This window comes from Sminthopsis crassicaudata, chromosome 3 (assembly GCF_048593235.1).
Source record: "Sminthopsis crassicaudata isolate SCR6 chromosome 3, ASM4859323v1, whole genome shotgun sequence".
Lineage (NCBI taxonomy): Eukaryota > Metazoa > Chordata > Mammalia > Dasyuromorphia > Dasyuridae > Sminthopsis > Sminthopsis crassicaudata.
Window position 1 is genome coordinate 332527114 of NC_133619.1, and position 24283 is coordinate 332551396.

Sequence of the window (24283 nt, forward strand, 5' to 3'; positions counted from 1 at the left end):
TGAAAACTATTTTGTATTTTGAAAAATAAAAAGCTCTTATTTTTATTTTTTTTTTTTGTTTTTTTTTTTTTAATTTTTTTTATTATATATATATATATATTTTATAATATTATCCCTTGTATTCATTTTTCCAAATTACCCCCCCTCCCTTGTTCCCTCCCCCCGACGACAGGCAATACCATACATTTTACATGTGTTACAATATAGTCTAAGTAAAATACATGTGTGTGAATATCATTTTCTTGTTGCACAATAAACATTAGAATCCGAAGGTATATGCAACCTGGGCAGACAGATATTAGTGCTAACAATTTACATTCCCCTCCCAGTGTTTCTTCTCTGGGTGTATCTACCTCTGTCCATCATTGATCAACTGGAAGTGAGTTGGATCTTCTTTATGTTGAAGATTTCCACTTCCATCAGAATACATCCTCATACAGTATCGTTGTTGAAGTATACAGTGATCTTCTGGTTCTGCTCATTTCACTCAGCATCAGTTGATTTAAGTCTCTCCAACCCTCTCTGTATTCCTCCTGCTGGTCATTTCTTACTGAGCAATAATATTCCATAACTTTCATATACCACAATTTACCCAACCATTCTCCAACTGATGGACATCCATTCATCTTCCAGTTTCTAGCTACAACAAAAAGAGCTGCCACAAACATTTTGGCACATATATGTCTCTTTCCGCTCTTTAGTATTTCTTTGGGATATAATCCCAAAAGCTCTTATTTTTAAAAAGAGGCATTTAGCTTTTAGGAATTGAAAGGTGAATTTTCATTCTATAAGTATTACTGGGGATATCAAGATTTATAAATTCACATCAGGAAAAATTATGTTAAAAAATAAAACAACTAATGTTTTGTTAATTAAAGTAAGAAATTTCCCTCTCCTTGGGGGAATGAAGCAAAAACAATTATGAATTTTTAAAATTTGGGGGGTATATAATAAGCCTATAGCTTTAATGATTATGTAATATACAGATACACAAATCGCATATGTACTACAGGAAATTCATAGTTCCAGAATTTTTAGACTATAAGGAAAAATAAAAGAAGTCCAAGCTAAATTTCTCATACCTATACATGTCTCAACAACAAAACCCCTTTGTTTTTCATGCTAATCCTCCAGGTACCTTGAATTTGAGGTTATGTCAGAGTTACAGGCTCAGTCAGAGTGGGTAAGACCTAGAAGTTGGCAGGAGTTCTTAAAAACATGGCAGCATGATAGAACTATGGATCCACCCCCTGTCAAAGAAAAATTGTCTCTTTGGGTTTCTTCACGACAGCCTCCCTCATCCTCCCTTCAGGGTTTTTCTTGATGCTTTCTACTCTTGATTTCTTTCCCTAAACTTTATTGTTCAATTCAACAAATGTTTTAAAATATCTGTTATGCAAAGTGTTGTGCTAGGTACTGGACATACAAAAACTAAAACTGTAGCAGTTGCTACTTTTGAGAAGTATACATTCTGTTAGGGAATCCATTGTAAGAAAAATCCTATACACACAGTTATACAATTCCATATGTATTCATGTTGTTATTTCAAGATTCAGAATATCAATTGGAAGAGTTTCTTGCTGTAGTTGATGGTATGTAGACTATACTTTGAAGGAAGCGTGGGGATTCTATAAAGAAGAGGAGGGAATACTTCCAAATATGAAGGACAACTTGTACAAAGGCACGGGGAATATTATGAAAGAGTAACTAAGAGGACATTTTGGCTGGAATAGAAAGTATGGGAAGGGGACGAATATGAAATAACTGGAAATAGAGTTGGGAGTTAGACCATGAATGCCAGACTGAAGAGTTTTTATTTTAACTTATAAAATATGGTGTATGATGTGGTTAGATTTATGTATTGGAAGTAGCAATCTGATAGTGATGTGGAGAATGGATTGGCTAGATAAAGGGTAGAATAAAAACCAATTGGAAAGCTATTGCAATAGTCTAAGTAAGAGGTGAAGGCTTGAACTAAAGTAGATGTCCTGTGATAAGAGAGAAACTATGAGAGTAAAACCAGGAGAATAAGGTAGGGGAAAGTAGATTTCAGGATTCCCTTCTTTAAGATTAATCTCCTAGAAGTCCAAGAATGACTTTTAATTATCTACCTTCTCCAAGTCTATACCTGATAGGATTTAGGCCCTCCATCTGAGTCTCAACTTACAGATCTCTGCTGCCCTCAACTGGCCCCTAGCTGTCCTGGCTGGTTCTCATGGGTCTAATTAACCCTTTGAGTCACATGGCTCTTTGGGCCTGCAGAAAACACTGCTTAAATTCTTGGACATTTCATTGCACTGCTGAGCCACAGGATTTTAACTATATCTAAACAATCAGAGAAGAGCCAATGAAGAACAGCTTTGTCTATTTATTTAGGTAGACCAAACTTGTAGACACTATGCATGTGTGATAGAAATATAGACCCTTGAGAGGCATCCTAAAGGCAATCAACAGGCACTTTAAATATTGAAATAACAAAATATTAAATGTTGAGATGATAGGAACTCAAAGATTCTAACAGAATGATAAATGGCATCCTCTGTCTCAAGTTACATTACATAACTATGTTGGAAGGAAGGAAGGAAGGAAAGAAGGAAGGAAGGAAGGAAGGAAGGAAGGAAGGAAGGAAGGAAGGAAGGAAGGAAGGAAGGAAGGAAGGAAGGAAGGAAGGAAGGAAGGAAGGAAGGAAGGAAGGAAGGAAGGAAGGAAGGAAGGAAGGAAGGAAGGAAGGAAATAAAAGAGAAAGAAGGAAGAAGGGAAGAAGGAAAGAAGAGAAAAAAGAAAGGAAAAGTAATGAAGGAAAGAAGAAAGAAGGGAAGCAGTGAAGAAGGATTTGGTAGCTAATCTTTAGGATATGAACTTCTACCAACTCAGCCAGGAAACAAGTTGCTTTCCCCCGGCATAGTATTTGAGATGTCAGAGTCATTTCTAAACCACTTGGAGTCAGAGTAGTACTTGAACAGAGCTATATTTGTAATAACCACAAAAAAATAAAATTTAATTTAAAAAAGGATATTTTGTTATTCACACAGTTCAGGACGTGAGAGCCCCTTCAGGGAAGAACCTAAATTCCTAAGAGGAGAAATGAAGAAATATTTGGCTCCTGTTGCTTCCTGTCTGTGTTGGGTAAATCACTTAATCTCCCTGGGCCTCAGCTTCCTCATCTGTCAAATGATTGATTTTGACAAAAGGACTCTTCAGTTCAGAGCATTTCCATAGCTCTATAGCTACAACTCTCTAGTATAGGTGCTATTATTATCCCCATATACTCAAAGTACACTCCAGGATCTTGGTTCTCTCTCCCTCTCTGTTTTTACTCTCTCTCTTCTACACACACCCCAGGTGGAAATTCCCTAAGGATTAATTCTTAGCTCTCTACATTTTTCTTTTTATAGTCCCTTCTCTAGAGATTTTCTGTGCTCTCATAGCTTTAATTACCACTTCTACACAAATGACTCAAATGAGATTATATGCACAAGAAAGCTTTGTTAATTTTCAAGCTCTTTCTATATGAAATCTCTCTTTTTAATGACTATGATATCCAGATTTGTGATTTTAAAAACTCCCTCAATTAGTACAGATCAATACAAGCAATTAGGAGATGCCTCTAGGTAGCTAGAGTGTTAGATTTAGTTTCAGGAATCCTGGGTTCAAATTCAGCCTCAGACACTAACTACTACTTTTTGGCACCCTCATTCTGTCAATAACACTATCAGGATTCCTACATTTATATCTTCAGTCCTTCTGCTCCTCAGAGTTCAAGTCAGTGGCATGAGAAATGAATGACTATGGAGTCAGAGGTTTGATCCCACCTTTATGTCCTTAAACACATCATTTAATGTCTCTTATGCCCTAAGTTTTCTCATCTGTAAAATGAGGATAGTCCCTTCTCTAAGGAGATGATCCTGTCCCTGCTGGATATCGTGGATATTTCATATCGGATGATCCCCAATCATGTCCAGTTCTCTTTTCCTGCCTTGCCCTCCCATTCTTCACAGCTTCTTTATTTCTGACAATGGCTCTCTCTGTTCTGCCAAGCTCAGACTCCCTAGAGTCATCTTGGCTCATCCTTTATATCCAAATCAGTCAACAAGCCATCTTTTCTTCTTTCAAAGTGTTTCTTGTGAAATAGTCCTCTCCTTTCCACTCCACTGACATCATGCAATCCTCTTACGCTACCTCATGGCAACCAATCATGGATATACAATCTCATGAGATTTTTTTTATTATTGTATTAAATTGTTAATTTGTTTATTTTAATCATCTTAATTAACATATTGTGATATAACTTTTCAAAGACTATGTCATCTCCTTAATTATATTATAAACTTTTCAGACAAGAATGCTTACACTAATCCCATATGAACCAACACACAGTAATAGAAGGATAAGTTACTGATTGATACACTAGTGTAACAGATCTCATTTATTCATCTGCTCAGAATTATGTCATTCCTTTGCTTATAAATTTTACCCTCAGGATGAAATCTAAACTCTTCCCTTTCTGGCATTTAAAGCTCTTCACAAACTGATTCCATCCCGCTGATCCAAACCCAACTATCAATATTGCCCAACTTGGAGCTTTTACCTCAACCCATGAACCCCTAATTTTAAGAATCACTGATCTCAAAACAGAGCAAGGTTAATCTTGTTGCCATGCTATCACAATGTCCTCAGACCTATTTCCCTGTGCTATGTCCTTAGACTGGACATTTCTCATTCCACAGACAAATCTTGCCTCCTTATTGCAACCTTCTCCAATCATAAGAGAGCTGATCTCTGAGCAAGGAAAACCTGGGTTCAGATTCCTTCTCGGCAAATACAGGCTAGGTTATCCTGGCCAAATCATGGATTTAGGTAATTCTCAAATAAGATCTTACAGAGTACTGACCTGCATTGGAAGAAGGAGTTGTTTTATCTGGAAGTTCCCTATATTAATGAAAGCACATTTCCAATCACTATTCCTAGGCTGCCTTTTACTACTATGTAGCTTTCTGTGTGGCTCTTCCAATCCCATTATATGCTTCTTGAAGAGGTACTACATAGGTGGCTCTTTAGAAGTGCTACACAGTTAAACATGTGAAAAGTATGGAGCACTTTGTAAAATGAAGGGACTTTTTTTTTTCATTTGGAAAGGAAAAAAATGAATGTTTATTAATTGGGAAAAAATGGAAAATTTTCATTTGGAAAGGAAAAAATGAATGTTTATTAATTGGGAAAAAATGGAAAATTTTCATTTGGAAAGGAAAAAATGAATGTTTATTAATTGGAAAAAATTAAAATTGACCTTGGACAAGAACTGATTTGCAATTCCTGAGACATTTCTTTTAAGATTCTAGGTTGTAAAGAAAGTGCTGAAGAAACAACAAAATTATGTGATGATCAACTGTGATGGAATTGACTCTTTTCAACAGTAAGATGATTCAAGGCAATTCCAATAGAATTGGGGTGGAAAACGCCAAAAGCATCCAAAGAGAGAACTATGGAGACCAAATATGGATCAAAGTATAATATTTTTACCTGTTGTTGTTGTTGTTTGCTCTGTTGTTTGTTTTCTTGTTTGTTTGTTTTTGCTTTTGATCTGATTTTTCTTGCACAGCATGATAAATATGGAAATATTTTTAGAGGAATTACACATTTAATTTATATCAGATTGCTTCCTGTCTTGGGGAAGAGGTGTGAGGGAGAAAAATTTGGAACACAAGGTTTTCCAAGATCAATATTGAAAACTAGCTTTGCATGTATTTGGAAAAAAAAAATACTATTAAAAACAAATAAACAAATAAACAAAGGTGCTGATTTGCGATGAGAAAGCAAATTTCTAACAATTCTTACACGGTATTCACTAGAGCTCAACTTCTTAAACTGTTATTTGCAACTCATATGGGATCTTAACCTTAAACATAGGGGTTGTGAAATTACAATTTATTATCAGTAAAGTATAGTTTAATAACTCTAGCTCATGTGAGACCTCCCCCACTCCCATTTAATGGAAATTGATAGAGAAATGGCATGATGAGAAGTACTGATCCTATTAACCCAAACAGGGCTTACAGTGATTTAACCATACTCTGTCTTCTCACTTCTGCCAATACTCATTCCTAGCTTGGATAACCAAGGAGAAACTCAGTTTGTGGCCTCATAAAGACAAGCTGAGCACACTGTTTAAGCTTACTTTGATGAACACAAAAATTTGTTGTCAAATTCAAAGTTATTGTCAAGCTTTTTCTTTTTTCTTTGTTTGTTTGTTTGTTTTTTGGTTGAGGCAATTGGGGTTAAGTGACTTGCTCCGGGTCACACAGCTAGGAAGTGTTAAGTACTTAAGGCTGGATTTGAACCCACCTGATTCCAGGGCTGGTGCTCTATCCACTTCTCTATCTAGCTACTCCAGGTCTATTCCTTTGGGGGAATACAAAGTCTTCTGTTTATCTAATTCACATCCTAGCCTGTGTCTCAACATATTTGTTCTTTTTGATGGGATGACTTCCCCAACTGAAGTAGCCTTTAAAGAAGGCAGTTCCTGTTTTAACATTTCAGCTTTAACCCTCCCCCCCCCACTCTACTTTCCCACAACTCTATCATAAGGCAAAAAGCCAGTCAGACTTGCCCTGACAGCATTTTGGATGGAAGAGCTGCAGCATGATCCATGGCTGAGGTGAGAGAGGACTAGACCTCTGACTTTACTAAGTGAGAGAACTCCTTCCCCCTGTGCAGGTCAGCACCTTCTCTGCTGCCCATATAGTCTTAGAGAATTGAGGACAGCCCTGAAGTCAAGTGATTTGCCCAGGATTCCCCAGCCTGCACTTGAACCCTCATCTTCTTGTTTCCAAGGTGAGCTCTCTATCCACTAGGCTACACTGCCTTTCAGTTTGCATCTATTGAAATTATTGGTATCTTTTACAGCTTCCTTGTCTTTTAGAGATTAAGATGCAATCTGCCTAAGTCTTGAGGCTGCTGAATCAAAATGGGAGGAGATTTTCGGCAGTTCAACAAAGATCAGCCACACAAGTCGATGCTATTACCTAGTCAAACGACCTTTTAAAATGGCTATTTTTCTCTGTTGGTTCCCACCAAATGACTGAGGAAGAGGAATAGGAAACACTTTTATCACTCTGGGGGATGTAGAAGACCCTTACCGAAAATGACTATTCAGAGATTACTCAAAGTAGAAAGCAGAAAGGTAGTTTATTAAGTCTCCTGAGGATGAGCAGTTCTATCATGAGATAAGGAAAAGAGAAAGCCTGTGGTAGGAGGGCTAAAGAAGTAGTAAAGATACACAGCTTTTATACAAGAGTTTAATAACTCTTAATAATCACAAATAAGAGAGCATTGAGAAGGGGGGGGAGGCATCTAATTGGTGGTTGCGATCTGAAAAGACTGGAATGGAAGGTTTCTGTTTCCCCAAGATCACCTGATTTATAGGAAAGAGAAAAATCAGGCCTTCAGGCTTAATCAAGCAGACAGTGATAAATATGAGCCTGCACATATTGCACTATATAGGTCATAAGGGAAACACAGGAATAGTGAAAATAAAATACAGAAAAACAATTCACACATCCCTATAAGTTCTTCCCCTCATCTCTCTATTCCACACATCACCCTTTGGCTAGGTTGTACCACCACCTACCTAGCTAAGAATAAAATATACCTACCACTGTTTAATAGATTGAGGCAAATCCTAGAAATCCTCAGTAGGTCCTTTCTGAACCCTTTTTCTCTGCCCCTACCTGTGCTATGATGATAAAAGGGCAGGAGACTAGCCATCTGCTCTTCTGCTAACAGCTATTCTCCACCAGGTCTAGAATAGACCTCCAGAGACCTTGCTCTAACTCTTACTTCCATCTAAGGGGTGTTAATGCATTTCCCTGAGCAAAGTTGTTCTGTATAAAAAGATCGAAGTAAGCCAGTTTTCCCCACAGCCTCTCTGCCCAAGACATCAACCAGGATACCCCAGAGACCAGTTGCTAAAGACATCTTGCCATCTTCCCTGCCATCAAACACCCATCCCACACTCATATTCCACCTCTGGGAACAATAATCCAACCTAATGCAGGAAAGGGTGTGTCGATCTACTCTGCCAGGCTCCAGTCCCAAGTAACTGCTTAGTCTGAAGCTTAGTCCCGTGCCACCCTGCCCCTTACAAGTCTAGTACTTTTAGAATGTAAACTTCCTGAAGGCAATGATTGCTTTCCTAATGCTTAGAACCAAGCAAGGCTTAAAATTTGTTGAATAATTAGGATATCCTGGTCCAACTGGAAGGCAGACCAGTTAGTGATCCCTGAATCAAGGAAATCACAGGCTGGATCCGAATGCCCATACATCCACACAGATACAAAGCTGTATCAGCTTGTTTTTACTCACTCTACCTATATATACATCACATGTTCAAAGTAACATAATATGCACACAATACACATTATTTTGTGCATATTATATTCCCTGAGTAGAACATATTCTCCTTGAAGGCAGGGATTTTCTCCTTTGACACTATATCCTCAGTATCTGGAACTTTGGCTGACACAAAACAGATGCTCCATAAATGAACTCTACCAGCTGACTCAACGTTTAGCTACTAAGCAACTGCTGTAGATCTCCTAATATTCCCTGCCTAAGAACAGCTCCAGAGTCCAGAATGGGAATGAAATCAAGCCAGGGTTAAGTGGCCCCAGCTGTGAAGCTCAAAGAGATGCAGGGGCAGGAAGCCAAGGACTTCAAATACAGCCTCATCACAGCTGGTGTCCCAAGCGGGCTTGCGCTAGTCAAGTCAGTGACTCACACTCAAAGTCCACTTTTATTGACCATTGGTTACTCTGCCATGGAGTTAGGAATATTCAGATTTATTGAAGGTCTTCAAAAGAACCAATTTCTTCTTTCTAGTAGATTCTAAAGTCAGGGTCCTGAAGCAAAATCTCTCTGGGGGAAACATTTCTTTTTTTGCTGAAGTGCACTCTCCTTCTGAGCTTCTTTCTCCAAAAGGTGTTTGTAAGAAGTCTGAGACAGATTAAGAGTCTGACTGGAATGGGTCACTTCCCTAAGTTTTATTTTTGTCTTTATGTTAAATTTAATTCAAGCGAGAGGCTAACTTTTCCCCTGAGTCAGGAAGACCCAGATTAAAGTTTTACTTCTAACACACACTGTTTGTTTCTGGCCAAGTCATTTAATCCCTCAGGGGTTCCAAGGTAACGGTCTGAATTTCAGAGCAGCTGTGGCTTTGCATTGGTGAAGAGAATTTTCTCACTGGGAGTTCCCTATACCAAGAAAATCACAGTATGGACCAAAATTAACATCTCAGACACTAAGCTAGACATTGGAGACAGATGCAAAAGCAAAAATGAAGCGATCTCACATGCAGAGAACAAACAAAAAAACTATACAAAATAAATATAAAATAATCTTGGTTGCAAAAAGAGGAAAAAACAATTAAGCAACAAGGGTGAAGGAAAAAGATATCCTGAAGGAGGTGACATCTGAGTTCAGCCTGGAAGCATGTCAGAGATTCTAATAAGTCAAGATGGGCAGGGATTGTGTGCAAAGTCTCAGAGACGGAAAATGGAATGGTAGGCATAGAGAACAGCAAGCAGACGAGTTCGGCTGGAATGTAGAGGGCATGAAGGGAAATAAGTGTGATACATCAAGTGAGGCAGCTTAGAGTCAGATGGTAAATTTAAAGCCAAGCAGAAAGTTTGGTATTTGGTCAATGATGAGCCACGGGAGCTTCCTTGGGAAGACAATGACATTTAGATAAGGACTTCAGGAAAATCAATCTGGCAGCTGTGTGCAGAATGGGTTGGAAGAGACACCTCAAGAAGATGCATTCAGAGACTCTTACAAGAGAACTAAGGTGGCAGCTTCATGAGACAGGAGGACGCAAAACTAACTGGTATGTGGTCTTCTCTCTTTTTCTTTTCTTTTTTTTTTTTCCTGAGGCTGGGGTTAAGTGACTTGCCCAGGGTCACACAGTCACACAGCTAGTGTTAAGTGTCTGAACTCGGGTCCTCCTGAATTCAGGGCTGGTGCTCTATCCACTGCGCCACCTAGCTGCCCTGTTATGTGGTCTTCTCATTGGATTTGGAGGATTCCAATCACAGTCAGGGGCAGCTTGGTAGCACAGTACACAGAGTGATGACTAGAGGCAAGAAGACTTCTCTTCATGAGTTCAAATATGACCTCAGACACTTAATAGCTGGGTGACTTTCATCTGTAAAAAATGAGCTGGAGAAGAAAATAGCAAACCATTCTGGTATCTTTGCCAAGAAAACCCCAAATGGAGTAATGAAGAGTCAGTCACGACTGAAACAACTGAACAACAGCTCCAGTCAAGGTCAAGCAGGTGAATGACTTTCAATGTCTTTTTTTTTTTTTTTAAAGAAAAAGATTTATCTAGAACCAACAAGTTGCCATACAATGTGAGCCATTTAGCAATTACGAGCAAAGTTCATTACAAAACTCTCCCACTATGCTGTCATTACCCAATGTCTGATGGGAAAGAATATGATGAAATCATTCGGCAGGGCTGATCTGCACAGCTTTTCCAAAGTACCTTTTCACATATAATTTATCATTTCATTCTCATAATCCCATAAATTAAGTAGAGCAGATTCCCATTTTACAGATGAAGAAACTTGGGTCAAATGAGGTGAAGTGGTTAAGAAATTAATGACAGAGCCTGGAACCCTGCCCAGGTCTCCTGATTGCTAAATCAGTGATTGTTCCACTAGGCCAAACTGCTTGAAACACCTGAATTAAAGGATCCAAGTGATTGATCCCTTCTCTGCCCCCAAATCACAAAGAAGGGAAACACAGAAGCATGGTTACAGAAGAGATGACCAGGGAGTTAGGAATCATCCTTCCTTCTAGGTCCATAAGAGCAGGAAAAACTTTTAGCAGGTAAACCGAGGCATAAGAATTTGGCTCAGAATCAGTGGAATGAACAAAGTTGCTTTGCACTGAACTGTAAGGACTCCTAAGTGTTATTCTTCTAGCACAAGATTAGACAACCAGCTGGAGTAATGAGGCATCATGGAAAGCCGGAAAAAGAGTTCTTATCCTGGAACAAGGACCAAGTGGGGATGCACGAGGAGATCTAGAGAACACAAATTAAAGGGAGACAATAAAAGGACTAGGGCATCTATCCAGCCAATTTTCCTGGAAAGCAATTAGTGTTTACTCTCCAATTGTCTTCATATAAAAAATTTTGCAGGGAAGATCCCATTCAAATAATCAAAAGTAAAAAAACATCCTTTAAACTCCTCAGGTAGCTGTGTTCCCTATTCAGTGTTCACCCCTTCCAAACCATTTAGTTATGCTTATTCTCTAAATCCAACTTTTCAAACCTGCCACCCAAATGAAGTTTTATTAAAGAAACAAACAAGGTGTCATCCACGAGCACCGATTAAAAACTTGGCAAAACTCTTCAATTTTCTGGGACACAGTTTCCTCATCTGTAAAATGAGGGGATTCAATTAGATATCAAATATCCCCTCTAACCAAGATATTCTATGGTTCAACGATTCTTTGACTTCTGACAGCCCTTCTTCCTTCCTCTCTTGGTGACACATTTTCAGTTCTACTTCCCCACAGTAAAGAAAGAAAGAATGTTCTGTGAATTCCTAACATACTATATAGGAATTCATGTTTATAGCATCTTAGGGTTTGTGACATGTTTTCCATGTTTTAACTATTTGAAGTGTCACAATAACCCTATGTGAGAGATGCTAGAGATATGATTTCTTTCCCCTCCCCATTACAGAACAGAACACTGATGTACAAAGAGGTTAAAAGATCACGATTACACACTCTAGTTTCAAAGACAGAATCTTATAACAATAACAATAATAACAATTAATAGAGGAAGCTAAGTGGTGCTGTAGATAGTGCTGAGACTGGAGTCAAGAGGACTCCACAGACAAGGTTCACACTTGCTTCAGTTTCTCAACGGTAAAATGGGGATAATAATAATACTTCCCTTCTAGAGTTGTTGTAAATATCAAATGAAATAATATCTATAAAGCATTTAGCAGAGTGCCTGCACATGGTATTTAATAAATGTTTATTATCTACCCCTTGTTCTTATAAGAAGGCTTCATAATAACACTAATGTCCTTGAATCTCTTTGTTATTCTTTCCAATAATTAATACACATAAACATTGAACAGGGATTATTATGCCCACTTGGCAGAATACAATACTGAGGTACAGTACTTAAATTTTCCTTAGTAAAAAAGCAACAAAAGCTAAATCAAGCAACTACATTTGTACTCTGTATGTGAAAGTGGCTAGATGAGATTAGTACTGTATAATATTTGTGGTTGCGTGTTCCTTTTAAGAGATATCAGACTATAAAGTACATTGAACATTCAATTAAACAAACATAGATTATCCTTTGCAAAAATTTGATTCTAAGTAGCTTCTGCTTCCCAGGAGAATAAAAAGAATTGTGGGAAGACTTAAATGAATTGATTCAGGACAAGGGGGGATGAGGAAGTAGGAGAGAAGGAGGGAGAGAGAGACAGAGAGAGAAGGACAGAGACAGAGAGAGAGAGAGAGAGAGAGAGAGAGAGAGAGAGAGAGAGAGAGAGACAGAGAGAGAGAGAGAGAGAGAGGCAGAGAGAGAGGCAGAGAGAGAGACAGAGAGAGAGACAGAGACAGAGAGAGACAGAGACAGAGACAGAGAGAGACAGAGAGACAGAGACAGAGACAGAGAGAGAGAGAGACAGAGACAAAGAGAGAGACAGAGACAGAGAGAGGGAAAGAGACAGAGAGACACAGAGAAAGAGAGAGACATAGACAGAAACAGAGACAGAGAGAGACAGAGACAGAGACAGAAACAGAGACAGAGAGAGACAGAGACAGAGGGAGAGACAGAGACACAGAGAGAATGAGAGACAGAGAGAGATAGAGACAGAGACAGAGAGAGGGAAAGAGACAGAGAGACACAGAGAAAGAGAGAGACATAGACAGAAACAGAGACAGAGAGAGACAGAGACAGAGACAGAAACAGAGACAGAGAGAGACAGAGACACAGAGAGAGACAGAGACACAGAGAGAATGAGAGACAGAGAGAGATAGAGACAGAGACAGAGAGAGGGAAAGAGACAGAGAGACACAGAGAAAGAGAGAGACATAGACAGAGACAGAAACAGAGACAGAGAGAGACAGAGACAGAGAGAGAGACAGAGAGATAGAGACAGAGACAGAGAGAGGGAAAGAGACAGAGAGACACAGAGAAAGAGAGAGACAGAGGGAGAGAGAGGGAGAGAAGAGAGGGAGAGTTCAAAAGGACAACGTCAGGAAGTAAACAGCATATTTCTGCAAGCTGTAAACAACAGACGTTAATGGTTTCTTGTAGGATCATTTTTTATTCGTTTGGTATCTGAATGTTTGTTCTTGTTACTGACTACATGTTTAGAAAAATTTAAATAAAGTGGAAAGTCAGGAGGGAGAAAAATGTCACTGAGCCTCTGTTACTGGCGAGCCTTACCTTCCCTTCGAACCTGGCTGTGCCTCCCTCCGGGACGCAGAGACTCTTGGGGGGCAGGAGGAAGGTGGGGGCCTCCTTTAGGGAGGAGCCGCGTCCTGAAGATGGAGCATTGAGAGAGCCTTTGGGAACGTGGGTTGAAGCGACTAGTTTCACGTCCCCCATGGCCTTAGCTGTAAGAGAGGAGGGAGAGGAGTCGGCACGTGCAGGTCCACCTCTTCCCCACCGGCACCCACCGGCCCAGCACCCCTTCTCAGCCCTCTACAGGAGCTTCAGGTCTAATTACCCCGCTCCGCCCCCAGACCAGCACTACTCCTCGGAGCTCCTGCCCCAGGGAGAGAGCAGGCCCCGGCCCTGCGGACACAGATTCGCTTGGGAAGACCACTGCCCAAAGCCCTGCGCTGGCCTGGCTGTTGGCCCCGGGCAGCCCCGGTCTCTGCAGGGCCCCGAGGACTCTCTCCCTCTCCCTCTTCCCCTGGAAGGCTTTTCAGAGCGTTCGTGCCGTCTTCAGTCAGTCTGTCAATATTGATTAAAACCGTCGGGGGCAGGTCCCGGACCGGACCCTCGAGATGACTCAGTCAATCAACAAATATTTGGGCGACCACGAGGTGCCCGTCAGGCACCAGTAATCGGGGGTGCCAGCACAAAAAGTGAGGGAGTTCACGTTCTAATGGGGGGATGACTGGGCCTACAAATGCACACAACATCAACAGCAAGGGGACGGATGCCAGATACAAATTAGATGCGAAGCGGGGTTCGCTGCAAAGTTTATTCCACTTGCCCCGCCCCCTTGATCTTAAACCCCTTCTTCACCTATACGTCGTTATTGCACTCTCCGACTTTACTCCCAGGGGCATCTTATAGGGCTCTACTTTCCTAAGGTTCCCTGACGTTTCAAGATCTGGTTTTTAAACACTGATGCCGTCACCATGGAATTAGTTTTCCTTCTCAACATTGGGTGATATAAAAAATTCTTAGATGTGCCCTCAATGTTTTCATGCAAGTTATGAGTAAAAAGTGACATTCAGGGGGCAGCTGGGTGGCGCAGTGGGTAGAGCGCCCGCCCTGAATCAGGAGGACCCCAGTTCAAACCTGCTCTCAGACACTAACACTCCCTAGCTGGGTGACCCTGGGCAAGTCACTTAGCCCCAGCTGCCTCAGCAAATAAGTGAATGCAATGTATTTTGGGAGTGAGGGCACTGGCTGGGGAAAGCAGGAAAAGATTTTGAGTTTCATCTTACAAAGACCTAGACTTTCTATCAGAGGTAAGAAGTGCATTCCCGGCTTATGGGATGGCCAATACAAAGCAGAAATGGAAGACGAGTCTACTTTCTGAGATGGGGATTGTTTCTGTTTCTGGGATTCTCCTAGTCCGGTGGTTCTCAAAATTTGTGGTCTCAGAACCCTTTTGCATTCTAAAAATTACTGAAGAACCCAAAGAACTTTTATGTGGGTGATGTGGATTGACATTTGCTGTAGTAGAAATTTAAATCAATAAAACTAAAATACATGTACTTATAAAAATGACAAAAAATCAAGTTTATGTTGGGAGAAATAAAATAACTTTTATGGAAAAAGCTCTATATTTTCCAAAAAAAAAAAAAATTTATTGAGAAGAATGGCATGATTTTACATGTTTTTGCAAATTTCTTTAATGTCTAATCTAATAGAACACAGCTGGAGTCTTCTATGTACTTCTGCATTCAATCTGTTGTGAAATGTTACTTTGGTTGAAGTGTATGAAGAAAATCTAGCATCACACAAGTATGTAGTCAGAAAAGGGAGGAGCATTTTCACAGGCAAATAATGCCTTAATATTATTATGACAATAATTTCAGTGCTGCAGAATGCCTGAATGAGCCTTGGAGGCCCCCAGGGCTCTATGAACCACACTATCCTATTCTTTTCTATTCTATTCTAACAAAAGGAAGAGGAGGCCAGGGTTGATGTGATAAGGCTTCCTGAAGGAGATGCAATTCATAAGATTCAACGAGCCCTTATTAATCTCTTAATTGTAGATAAAACATCATGGTAGGTATTGAGGATGTTAAAAAAAAAAATACACCTGAAAACCAGTCCCTTCCCTCAAAGTATTTGGGGTAAAGCGGCATAGAAACAATAATGTAACGGAAATCACATACAGGATCACAGAGGTTAAGTAAAATAGAACCTGAGAGTTCTAATACAACTGTCTTCATCTTATTGATGAGGAGATTATGGCTAAGAAAAACATAAGGTCATATAACTTGTGAGTAACAGAAGGAAAAGTTGAATCCCTATACTCTTACCCCAAAGCAAGTGTCCTTTTCAAGGAAATGTGATTCAATAGATGACATTTGGTAGAATCCACAGAAAGAGCAAATGGAAAATTTGAGGGAAAAAAATAGCTTTCCTGAAACAGGAAACTCTCAATAAGAGAAAGCAGCCAAATCAAGCCCTGGAGAAAGAAAAGGATTCTAAGAAGCATATATACATTCCAGACATGTGGGCAGTCTATATAATGACATGGAGGCAGGGGATGGAATGCCACATCTGAGGAAAACCCAGCATATCATTTGGTTAGAACATAGCATAATGAGTGAAAAAGAATAAAACAAAATAAGTCTAGAAGAGCAATTCTGCATGGAGGAAAGCCTCCCTACCAAAGAAAAGGGTTTATTGAAGATGGGAGACGGGAAAGAGAAAGAAGGACCATTCCATGTGTAATACTTTTCAAAGCACAGCACATGTGGGAGTAGGTCTGGGTCAAGCTTCAGCAATAAGCACATGTGTGTGTCTCTGAAAGTGACTGGGGCCCAAGCCTTTCCCATGCATGCTTCATGGGATGTCTACTGTTACACAAATTTAGAGAATGACACATAAAGGCAAGATGGGATCACACAAGTCACACACGAGTGATAGCAACCTTGGCTGGACGGCTGGGGCTGTGTTGGCAAGTAACAGGTGGTTGCTAGAACATTATATTTTTACATTTTCATGATTTAAAATGGAGTATCTGCTACTAATGGTACAGCTATGGATTTGTAAACCTAGCAAATGGATAGCTGCTGAATCACATTACAGTCTTATGCCTGCAAATGCAGCATACAGTCAGCAAGAGAATGGGTTATTTTTTCATAATCTTAATAAAAAAAGCTCTAAAAAATTATCTATCACAGTTTTGCAGAGAACATGGAGCTCCGAATATGTTGATAAGGATGAAGCCTTCTTGTCAATGAATCAAGCATTTCTTAAGCACTTTACTATGTGCCAGCCTCTGTTCTAAACTCTTGGGAGACAAAGGAAATTTAAAAACAAAGCAAAACAAAAAAATTAGTCCCTCCACCTCCAGGAGCTTACACCGTACTGGAGAAAACTATATATAAAATGATATGGAGTCAGTCAGTCAAAAGACATTTATTAAACATGTCTATATGCTAGGTACTATGCTAAACCCTAACAATACAGAGAAAAAAATTTTAAAGTCCCCTTCTTCCAGAAGCTTAAGCCATCCAGGGGAAAACTATACATAAAAACAATATGCAATATTAGATTTAGCATATATTTTTACCATGTTTAATATATATTGGATTACTTGCCATCTAGAGGAGGGAGTGGGGGAAAGGGGAGGAAATTGGACACAAGGTTTTGCATGGGTTAATATTGAAAAATTATCCATGCATATGTTTTGAAAATAAAAAGCTTTAAAAAAGAAAAAAAGAAAAAGAAAAAAAGAAAAAGCTTTTATAAAAAGTTTTTTTAAAACCCCACAATATTCAGGCCTCTGCATGAATTTAGATATTTCCTTAACTATGTTTTCTATTAAAAATAAAATTTTGCTAAATTGAGACATCACAGTTATATATACATAGATTTACATATATGATCTTTATTTATATATATATATTTTTTTTAATTTTTTATTTTTTTTTATTTTTATTTTTTTTTATTATATATATATATATATATATATTTTATAATATTATCCCTTGTATTCATTTTTCCAAATTACCCCCCCTCCCTCTATTCCCTCCCCCCGACGACAGGCAATACCATACATTTTACATGTGTTACAATATAGTCTAGGTACAATACATGTGTGCGAATATCATTTTCTTGTTGCACAATAAACATTAGAATCCGAAGGTACATGCAACCTGGGCAGACAGACAGTAGTGCTAACAATTTACATTCCCCTCCCAGTGTTTATTCTCTGGGTGCAGCTACCCCTGTCCATCATTGATCAACTGGAAGTGAGTTGGATCTTCTTTATGTTGAAGATTTCCACTTCCATCAGAATACATCCCCATACAGTATTGTTGTTGAAGTGTACAGTGATCTTCTGGTTCTGCTCATTTCACTCAGCATCAGTTGATTTAAGTCTCTCCAGGCCTCTCTATATTCCTCCTGCTGGTCATTTCTTACCGAGCAATAATATTCCATAACCTTCATATACCACAATTTACCCAACCATTCTCCAACTGATGGACATCCATTCATCTTCCAGTTTCTAGCTACAACAAAAAGAGCTGCCACAAACATTTTGGCACATATATGTCTCTTTCCGCTCTTTAGTATTTCTTTGGGATATAATCCCAGTAGTAGCGCTGCTGGGTCAAAGGGTATGCACAGTTTGATAACTTTTTGGGCATAATTCCAGATTGCTCTCCAGAATGGCTGGATTCTTTCACAACTCCACCAGCAATGTATTAGTGTCCCAATTTCCCCACATCCCCTCCAACATTTGTCATTATTTGTTCCTGTCATCTTAGCCAATCTGACAGGTGTGTAGTGGTATCTCAGAGTGGTCTTAATTTGCATTTCTCTGATCAGTAGTGATTTGGAACACTCTTTCATGTGAGTGGATATAGTTTCAATTTCTTCCTCTGAGAATTGTCTGTTCATATCCTTTGACCATTTATCAATTGGAGAATGGTTCGGTTTCTTATAAATTATGGTCAGTTCTCTATATATTTTGGAAATGAGACCTTTGTCAGAACCTTTGTTTTTAAAAATATTTTCCCAATTTGTTACTTCCCTTCTAATCTTGTTTGCATTAGTATTATTTGTACAGAAACTTTTTAGTTTGATGTAATCAAAATCTTCTATTTTGTGATCAATAATGATCTCTAGATCTCCTCTGGTCATAAATTCCTTCCTCCTCCACAAGTCTGAGAGGTAGATTATCCTCTGTTCCTCTAATCTATTTATTATCTCCCTCTTTATGCCTAAATCATGGACCCATTTTGATCTTATCTTGGTATATGGTGTTAAGTGTGGATCCATATCTAATTTCTGCCATACTAATTTCCAGTTTTCCCAACAGTTTTTTCCGAATAATGAATTTTTTTATCCCTAATGTTGGAATCTTTGGGTTTGTCAAAGATTAGATTGCTATAGATGTATCCTTTTTTGTCCTTTGTATCTAATCTGTTCCACTGATCTACCGGTCTATTTCGTAGCCAATACCAAATGGTTTTGGTGACTGCTGCTATATAATATAGCTTTAGATCAGGTACACTTAGACCACCTTCCTCTGAGTTTTTTTTCATTAGTTCCCTTGCAATTCTTGACCTTTTATTCTTCCATATGAATTTTGTTGTTATTTTTTCTAGGTCATTAAAATAGTTTCTTGAGAGTCTGATTGGTATAGCACTAAATAAATAGATTAGTTTGGGGAGTATTGTCATCTTTATTATATTCGCTCGGCCTATCCAAGAGCGCTGAATGTCTTTCCAATTATTTAAATCTGATTTTATTTTTGTGGCAAGTGTTTTGTAATTTTTCTCATATAATTCCTGACTTTTCTTTGGTAGATGGATTCCCAAATATTTTATACTCTCAACATTTGTTTGGAATGGAATTTCTCTTTGTATCTCTTGCTGTTGCATTTTGTTAGTGATATATAAAAATGCCGAGGATTTATGTGGATTTATTTTGTATCCTGCCACTTTGCTGAAATTTTGAATTATTTCTAGTAGCTTTTTAGCAGAGTCTTTGGGGTTCTCTAAGTATACCATCATGTCATCTGCAAAAAGTGATAGTTTGATTTCCTCATTTCCTACTCTAATTCCTTGAATCTCTTTCTCGGCTCTTATTGCCGAGGCTAGCGTTTCTAGTACTATATTGAATAGTAATGGTGATAGTGGGCAACCTTGTTTCACTCCTGATCTTACTGGGAAAGGTTGCAGTTTATTTCTATTGCATATTATGCTTACTGACGGTCTTAAATATATACTCCTGATTATTCTAAGGAATAATCCATTTATTCCTATACTCTCAAGAGTTTTTAGTAGGAATGGATGTTGGATTTTGTCAAATGCTTTTTCTGCATCTATTGAGATGATCATATGGTTCTTATTAATTTGATTATTAATATGGTCAATTATATTAATAGTTTTCCTAATATTAAACCAGCCCTGCATTCCTGGAATAAATCCTACTTGATCATAGTGTATTATCTTGGAGATGATTTTCTGAAGTCTTTTTGCTAATATCTTATTTAAGATTTTAGCATCAATATTCATTAAGGAGATTGGTCTATAATTTTCTTTCTCAGTTTTCGATCTACCAGGTTTAGGTATCAGTACCATGTCTGTGTCATAAAAGGAGTTTGGTAGGACTCCTTCATCCCCTATTTTTTCAAATAATTTATATAACATTGGGGCTAATTGTTCTTTAAATGTTTGGTAGAATTCACATGTGAATCCATCTGGCCCTGGGGATTTTTTCCTGGGGAGTTGATTAATAGCTTGTTCTATTTCTTTTTCTGAAATGGGACTATTTAAGCAATTTATCTCCTCCTCTGTTAATCTAGGGAGCCTATATTTTTGGAGAAAGTCATCCATTTCACTTAAGTTATCAAATTTATTGGCATAAAGTTGGGCAAAGTAACTCCTTATTATTTCTCTAATTTCCTCTTCATTGATGGAAAGATCCCCCTTTTCATTTGTAAGACTATCAATTTGATTTTCCTCTTTCTTTTTTTTGATCAAATTTACCAAAGGTTTATCTATTTTATTGGCTTTTTCATAAAACCAACTCTTGGTTTTATTTATTAATTCAATAGTTTTTTTACTTTCAATTTTATTGATTTCTCCTTTTAATTTTTGTATTTCGAGTTTAATTTTTGGTTGGGGGTTTATAATTTGGTCTTTTTCTAGCCTTTTAAGTTGTAAGCCCAATTCGTTAATCTTCTCTTTCTCAATTTTCTTCAAATAAGCCTCTAAAGATATAACATTTCCCCTTATTACTGCTTTAGCTGCATCCCAAAGATTTTGATATGATGCCTCATCATTATCATTATCTTGGGTGAAATTGTTAATTGTTTCTATAATTTGCTCTTTCACCCAGTCATTCTTTAAGATGAGATTATTCAGTTTCCAATTACTTTTTGGTCTATTTACCCCTAACTTTTTACTGAATGTAGCTTTTATTGCATTGTGATCTGAGAAGAAGGCATTTATTATTTCTGCCTTCCTACATTTAATTTTGAGATCTTTATGTCCTAATATATGGTCAATTTTTGTATAGGATCCATGAACTGCTGAGAAGAAAGTATATTCCTTCCTATTGCCATTCAGTTTTCTCCAAAGGTCTATCATACCTAGTTTTTCTAATGTTCTATTTACTTTTTTAATTTCTTTCTTGTTTGTTTTGTGGTTTGATTTGTCTAAATCTGAGAGTGCAAGGTTGAGATCTCCCACTATTATAGTTTTACTGTCTATTTCTTCTTGCAGTTCTCTTAACTTTTCCTTTAGAAAGTTAGATGCTATACCACTTGGTGCATATATGTTTAGTATTGATATGGCTTCATTATTTATGCTACCTTTCAGTAGGATATAGTTTCCTTCCTTATCTTTTTTAACGAGATCTACTTCTGCTTTTGCTTGATCTGAGATAAGGATAGCTACCCCTGCTTTTTTGGCTTTACCTGAAGCATAATAGGCTCTGTTCCAACCTTTTACCTTTACTCTGTATGTATCTCCCTGCTTTAAGTGTGTTTCCTGTAGACAACATATTGTAGGGTTCTGCTTTTTGATCCAATCTGCTATCCGTCTCCGTTTGATGGGATCGTTCATCCCATTTACATTTACAGTTAAAATTACTAATTCTGTGTTTCCTGCCATCGTATTATCCCCAGATTATACTTTTTTCCCTTGACCCCCCTGATCCCCCTCCCCGATATTTAATTTACAGACCCCCCTTGTGACGCGCAACCCTCCCTCTTTTTTTTTTTTTTAGGATCCCTCCCCCCTCCCTCCAAGTCCCTTCACTTATTCTCCTTTTCCTTTCCCCTTTTCCTCTCCCCCCTTTTAATGAGGTGAGAGAAAATTCTCTGAAAAACAAATATGTTAATTATTTACTCTTTAAGCCTCTTCTGATGAGAGTAAGATTCACACAATGATTCTCCCCCTCACTAAGTTCCCTCAGATATGGTGTATTTTCTATGTCTCTTCCTGGGATGTAGTTTCCCTCTTTTTATCACTCCTTCCCCTTTTTCTGAACCGACCTCCTTCCCTTTACCACACCCCCCTCTTTTTCTTTTATATCAGTAAAATCAAATTATCCTTGAGTATTTTTTATATACCCACAACAGAGTTACAGTTCTCAAGGGTTCTGTGTACCTTTTTCTGTTTCTCTTCAGTCTTGTGGATGTAGATCAAATTTTTTGTTTAAGTCTGGTTTTTTTCTTAGAAACATATAGAATTCCTCTGTTTCATTGAATGACCATCTTCTTCCATGGAAAAAGATGCTAAACTTAGCTGGGTAGTTCATTCTTGGTTGCAGTCCTTGATCTTTTGCCTTTCGGAATATCAGGTTCCAGGCCCTTCTATCTTTTAATGTGGAGGCAGCCAGATCTTGGGTGACCCTTATTGTGGCACCTTGGTATTTAAATTGTTTTTTTCTAGCTGCTTGCAGGATTTTCTCCTTTGTGTGGTAATTCTGCAGCTTAGCCACAATATTCCGTGGTGTTCTTTTTTTAGGGTCTATTTCAGAAGGAGTTCGATGAATTCTTTCCACATCTACTTTCCCTTCTGTTTCTATTATCTCTGGACAGTTCTCTTTGATAATTTCCTGTAAAATAGAATCTAGGCTCTTTTTTTGGTCATAGTTTTCTGGAAGTCCAATAATCCGCAGATTATCTCTCCTAGATCTATTTTCCAGGTCTATAGATTTTCCCAGTAAGTATTTGACGTTGTTCTCCAGCTTCTCATTTTTTTTGTTTTGTTTGACTGATTCTTGGGTTCTCTGTGAATCATTCATTTCTATTTGTTCCATCCTGACTTTTAAGGAGTTATTTTCTTCTTTCACAGTTTTTAGTTCTTTTTGTAAATGCCCAATTTCGTTTTTAAATGAATTATTTTGCTCTATTGAGTTTTTTTCCATTTCCCTAATTTTTTTTTTTTGAGAATTATTTTCTTTTTCCAATTCAGAAATTCTATTTTCTTGAGACTTTTTTATCTTTTCCAATTCAGAAATCCTACTTTCCTGTGTTTTTTTAACCTTTTCTAATTCACTAATTTTGTTTCCCTGCATCTCCTGTGAATTCTTTATTTTTTCCAACTCCAATTTCAGGACGTTGTTATTCTCTATCATAACTTCCCTTTCTTTTCCCCATTTTTCTTCGATCTCCCTCAATTTTTTAAGAGCTTCTTCTAGGAGAGAGTTATGTGATGGGGGGCAGGAATCGTTCCCCTTTAGGTTGTTGTCTGTTGATTCTCTGCTGTCAACTTCCTCGGGGTTGGATACCCGCTCTTTCTCTGTATAGAAGGAATCTATGGTTTTTCTAGCTTTTTTGCTCATATTTAAAAAATCTTTTGGGGTCTGTCCCTGGGGTAGGAAATTATTTACTTCTTTACCAGCTTCCTCCCAGACCGGATGGATGCAGTGGCCCTGCGCCTGAGCTAAGAGAGAGCTCTGGGAGAGAGTTCCCCACCCCCTCCCTGGAAGTGCCTCAGAGGTGATTAGCACTACTGTGCTTCGAGGGCGTAGAATAGTAAAGACAGCACAAAGCCCAGCCTATGTGTCCGGGTGGGGAGTGGATGTCTGCAGCAGGTGACGTGAGAAGCCCCTGCGCTCAAACTGGAAGTGTCTGCCAGAAACCGTGGTCCCTAGTTCAAAGGTTCCGCTTCTCTGGGACTTCCTGGAGCTGAGTTCCACTCCCTCCAGCTAAGCTAGGCAGTGTGTGTTGCCTTGGGCCGTATCCACCCACTTGTCAATCTCTTAATTATTCTCAGGTGGTAGCTGAGGCCACACCCCCTGGTGCCTAGTCTGTTGAGTCACCCCCAGGGTCCGGGGAAAATCTAATCTGAGTTTTAAAATATTTTGGCTTTCTCTTCTGAACTGCTAAATAATTAGCAGAGAAGAGCTAACAGCCTATGCCAGATTCCTTTACCTCAGTGGCTTCTCTGATCCCAGAGCCCCTCCCAGCGCAATGGGCGCAGTGTGCCCCTACCCCACCGTCTGTGCTGGTCTTTCTTATTCCTCCCCTGAGAACTGACCTTTCCTGTTGAAACTCCAGATTCTCTTCAGCTGGTAAGTCGTGCTTCCAGTCCTTGTGGTATCTATCAGTCCTGAGCTAATTTTGAGACTTAATTTATCTAATTGGTTGTGAGGGAGTGAGGACGTTCACTGAGTCGTGTGTTTCTTCTCCGCCATCTTGGCTCCGCCCCCCCTCTTTATTTATATTTAAACAGATGTATATTTATACATATGTGGAGGTGCTATGCTATTTAAAGAAATATAAACATCTAAAATAGTTCAGTAACTTAAGTTTAGTTGAGTCAAACCTTAATTCTTTTTATTAATTTAATTTTTAAATTA

General features: G+C 38.6%; 1 protein-coding gene across 7 annotated transcripts in view; it reads right to left on the bottom strand.

The window, feature by feature from the left end:
- The window catches only part of MYLK (myosin light chain kinase), a 424364-nt gene that overhangs the window by 261640 nt on the left and 138441 nt on the right, over positions 1-24283 (bottom strand). For all 7 annotated transcript variants that reach the window (XM_074301410.1, XM_074301411.1, XM_074301413.1 and 4 more), the window contains one exon: positions 13481-13650. In XM_074301410.1, coding sequence (XP_074157511.1) covers positions 13481-13642 — 162 coding nt within the window. In that variant the 5' untranslated portion in view covers positions 13643-13650. The remainder of the gene's footprint in view (positions 1-13480; positions 13651-24283) is intronic.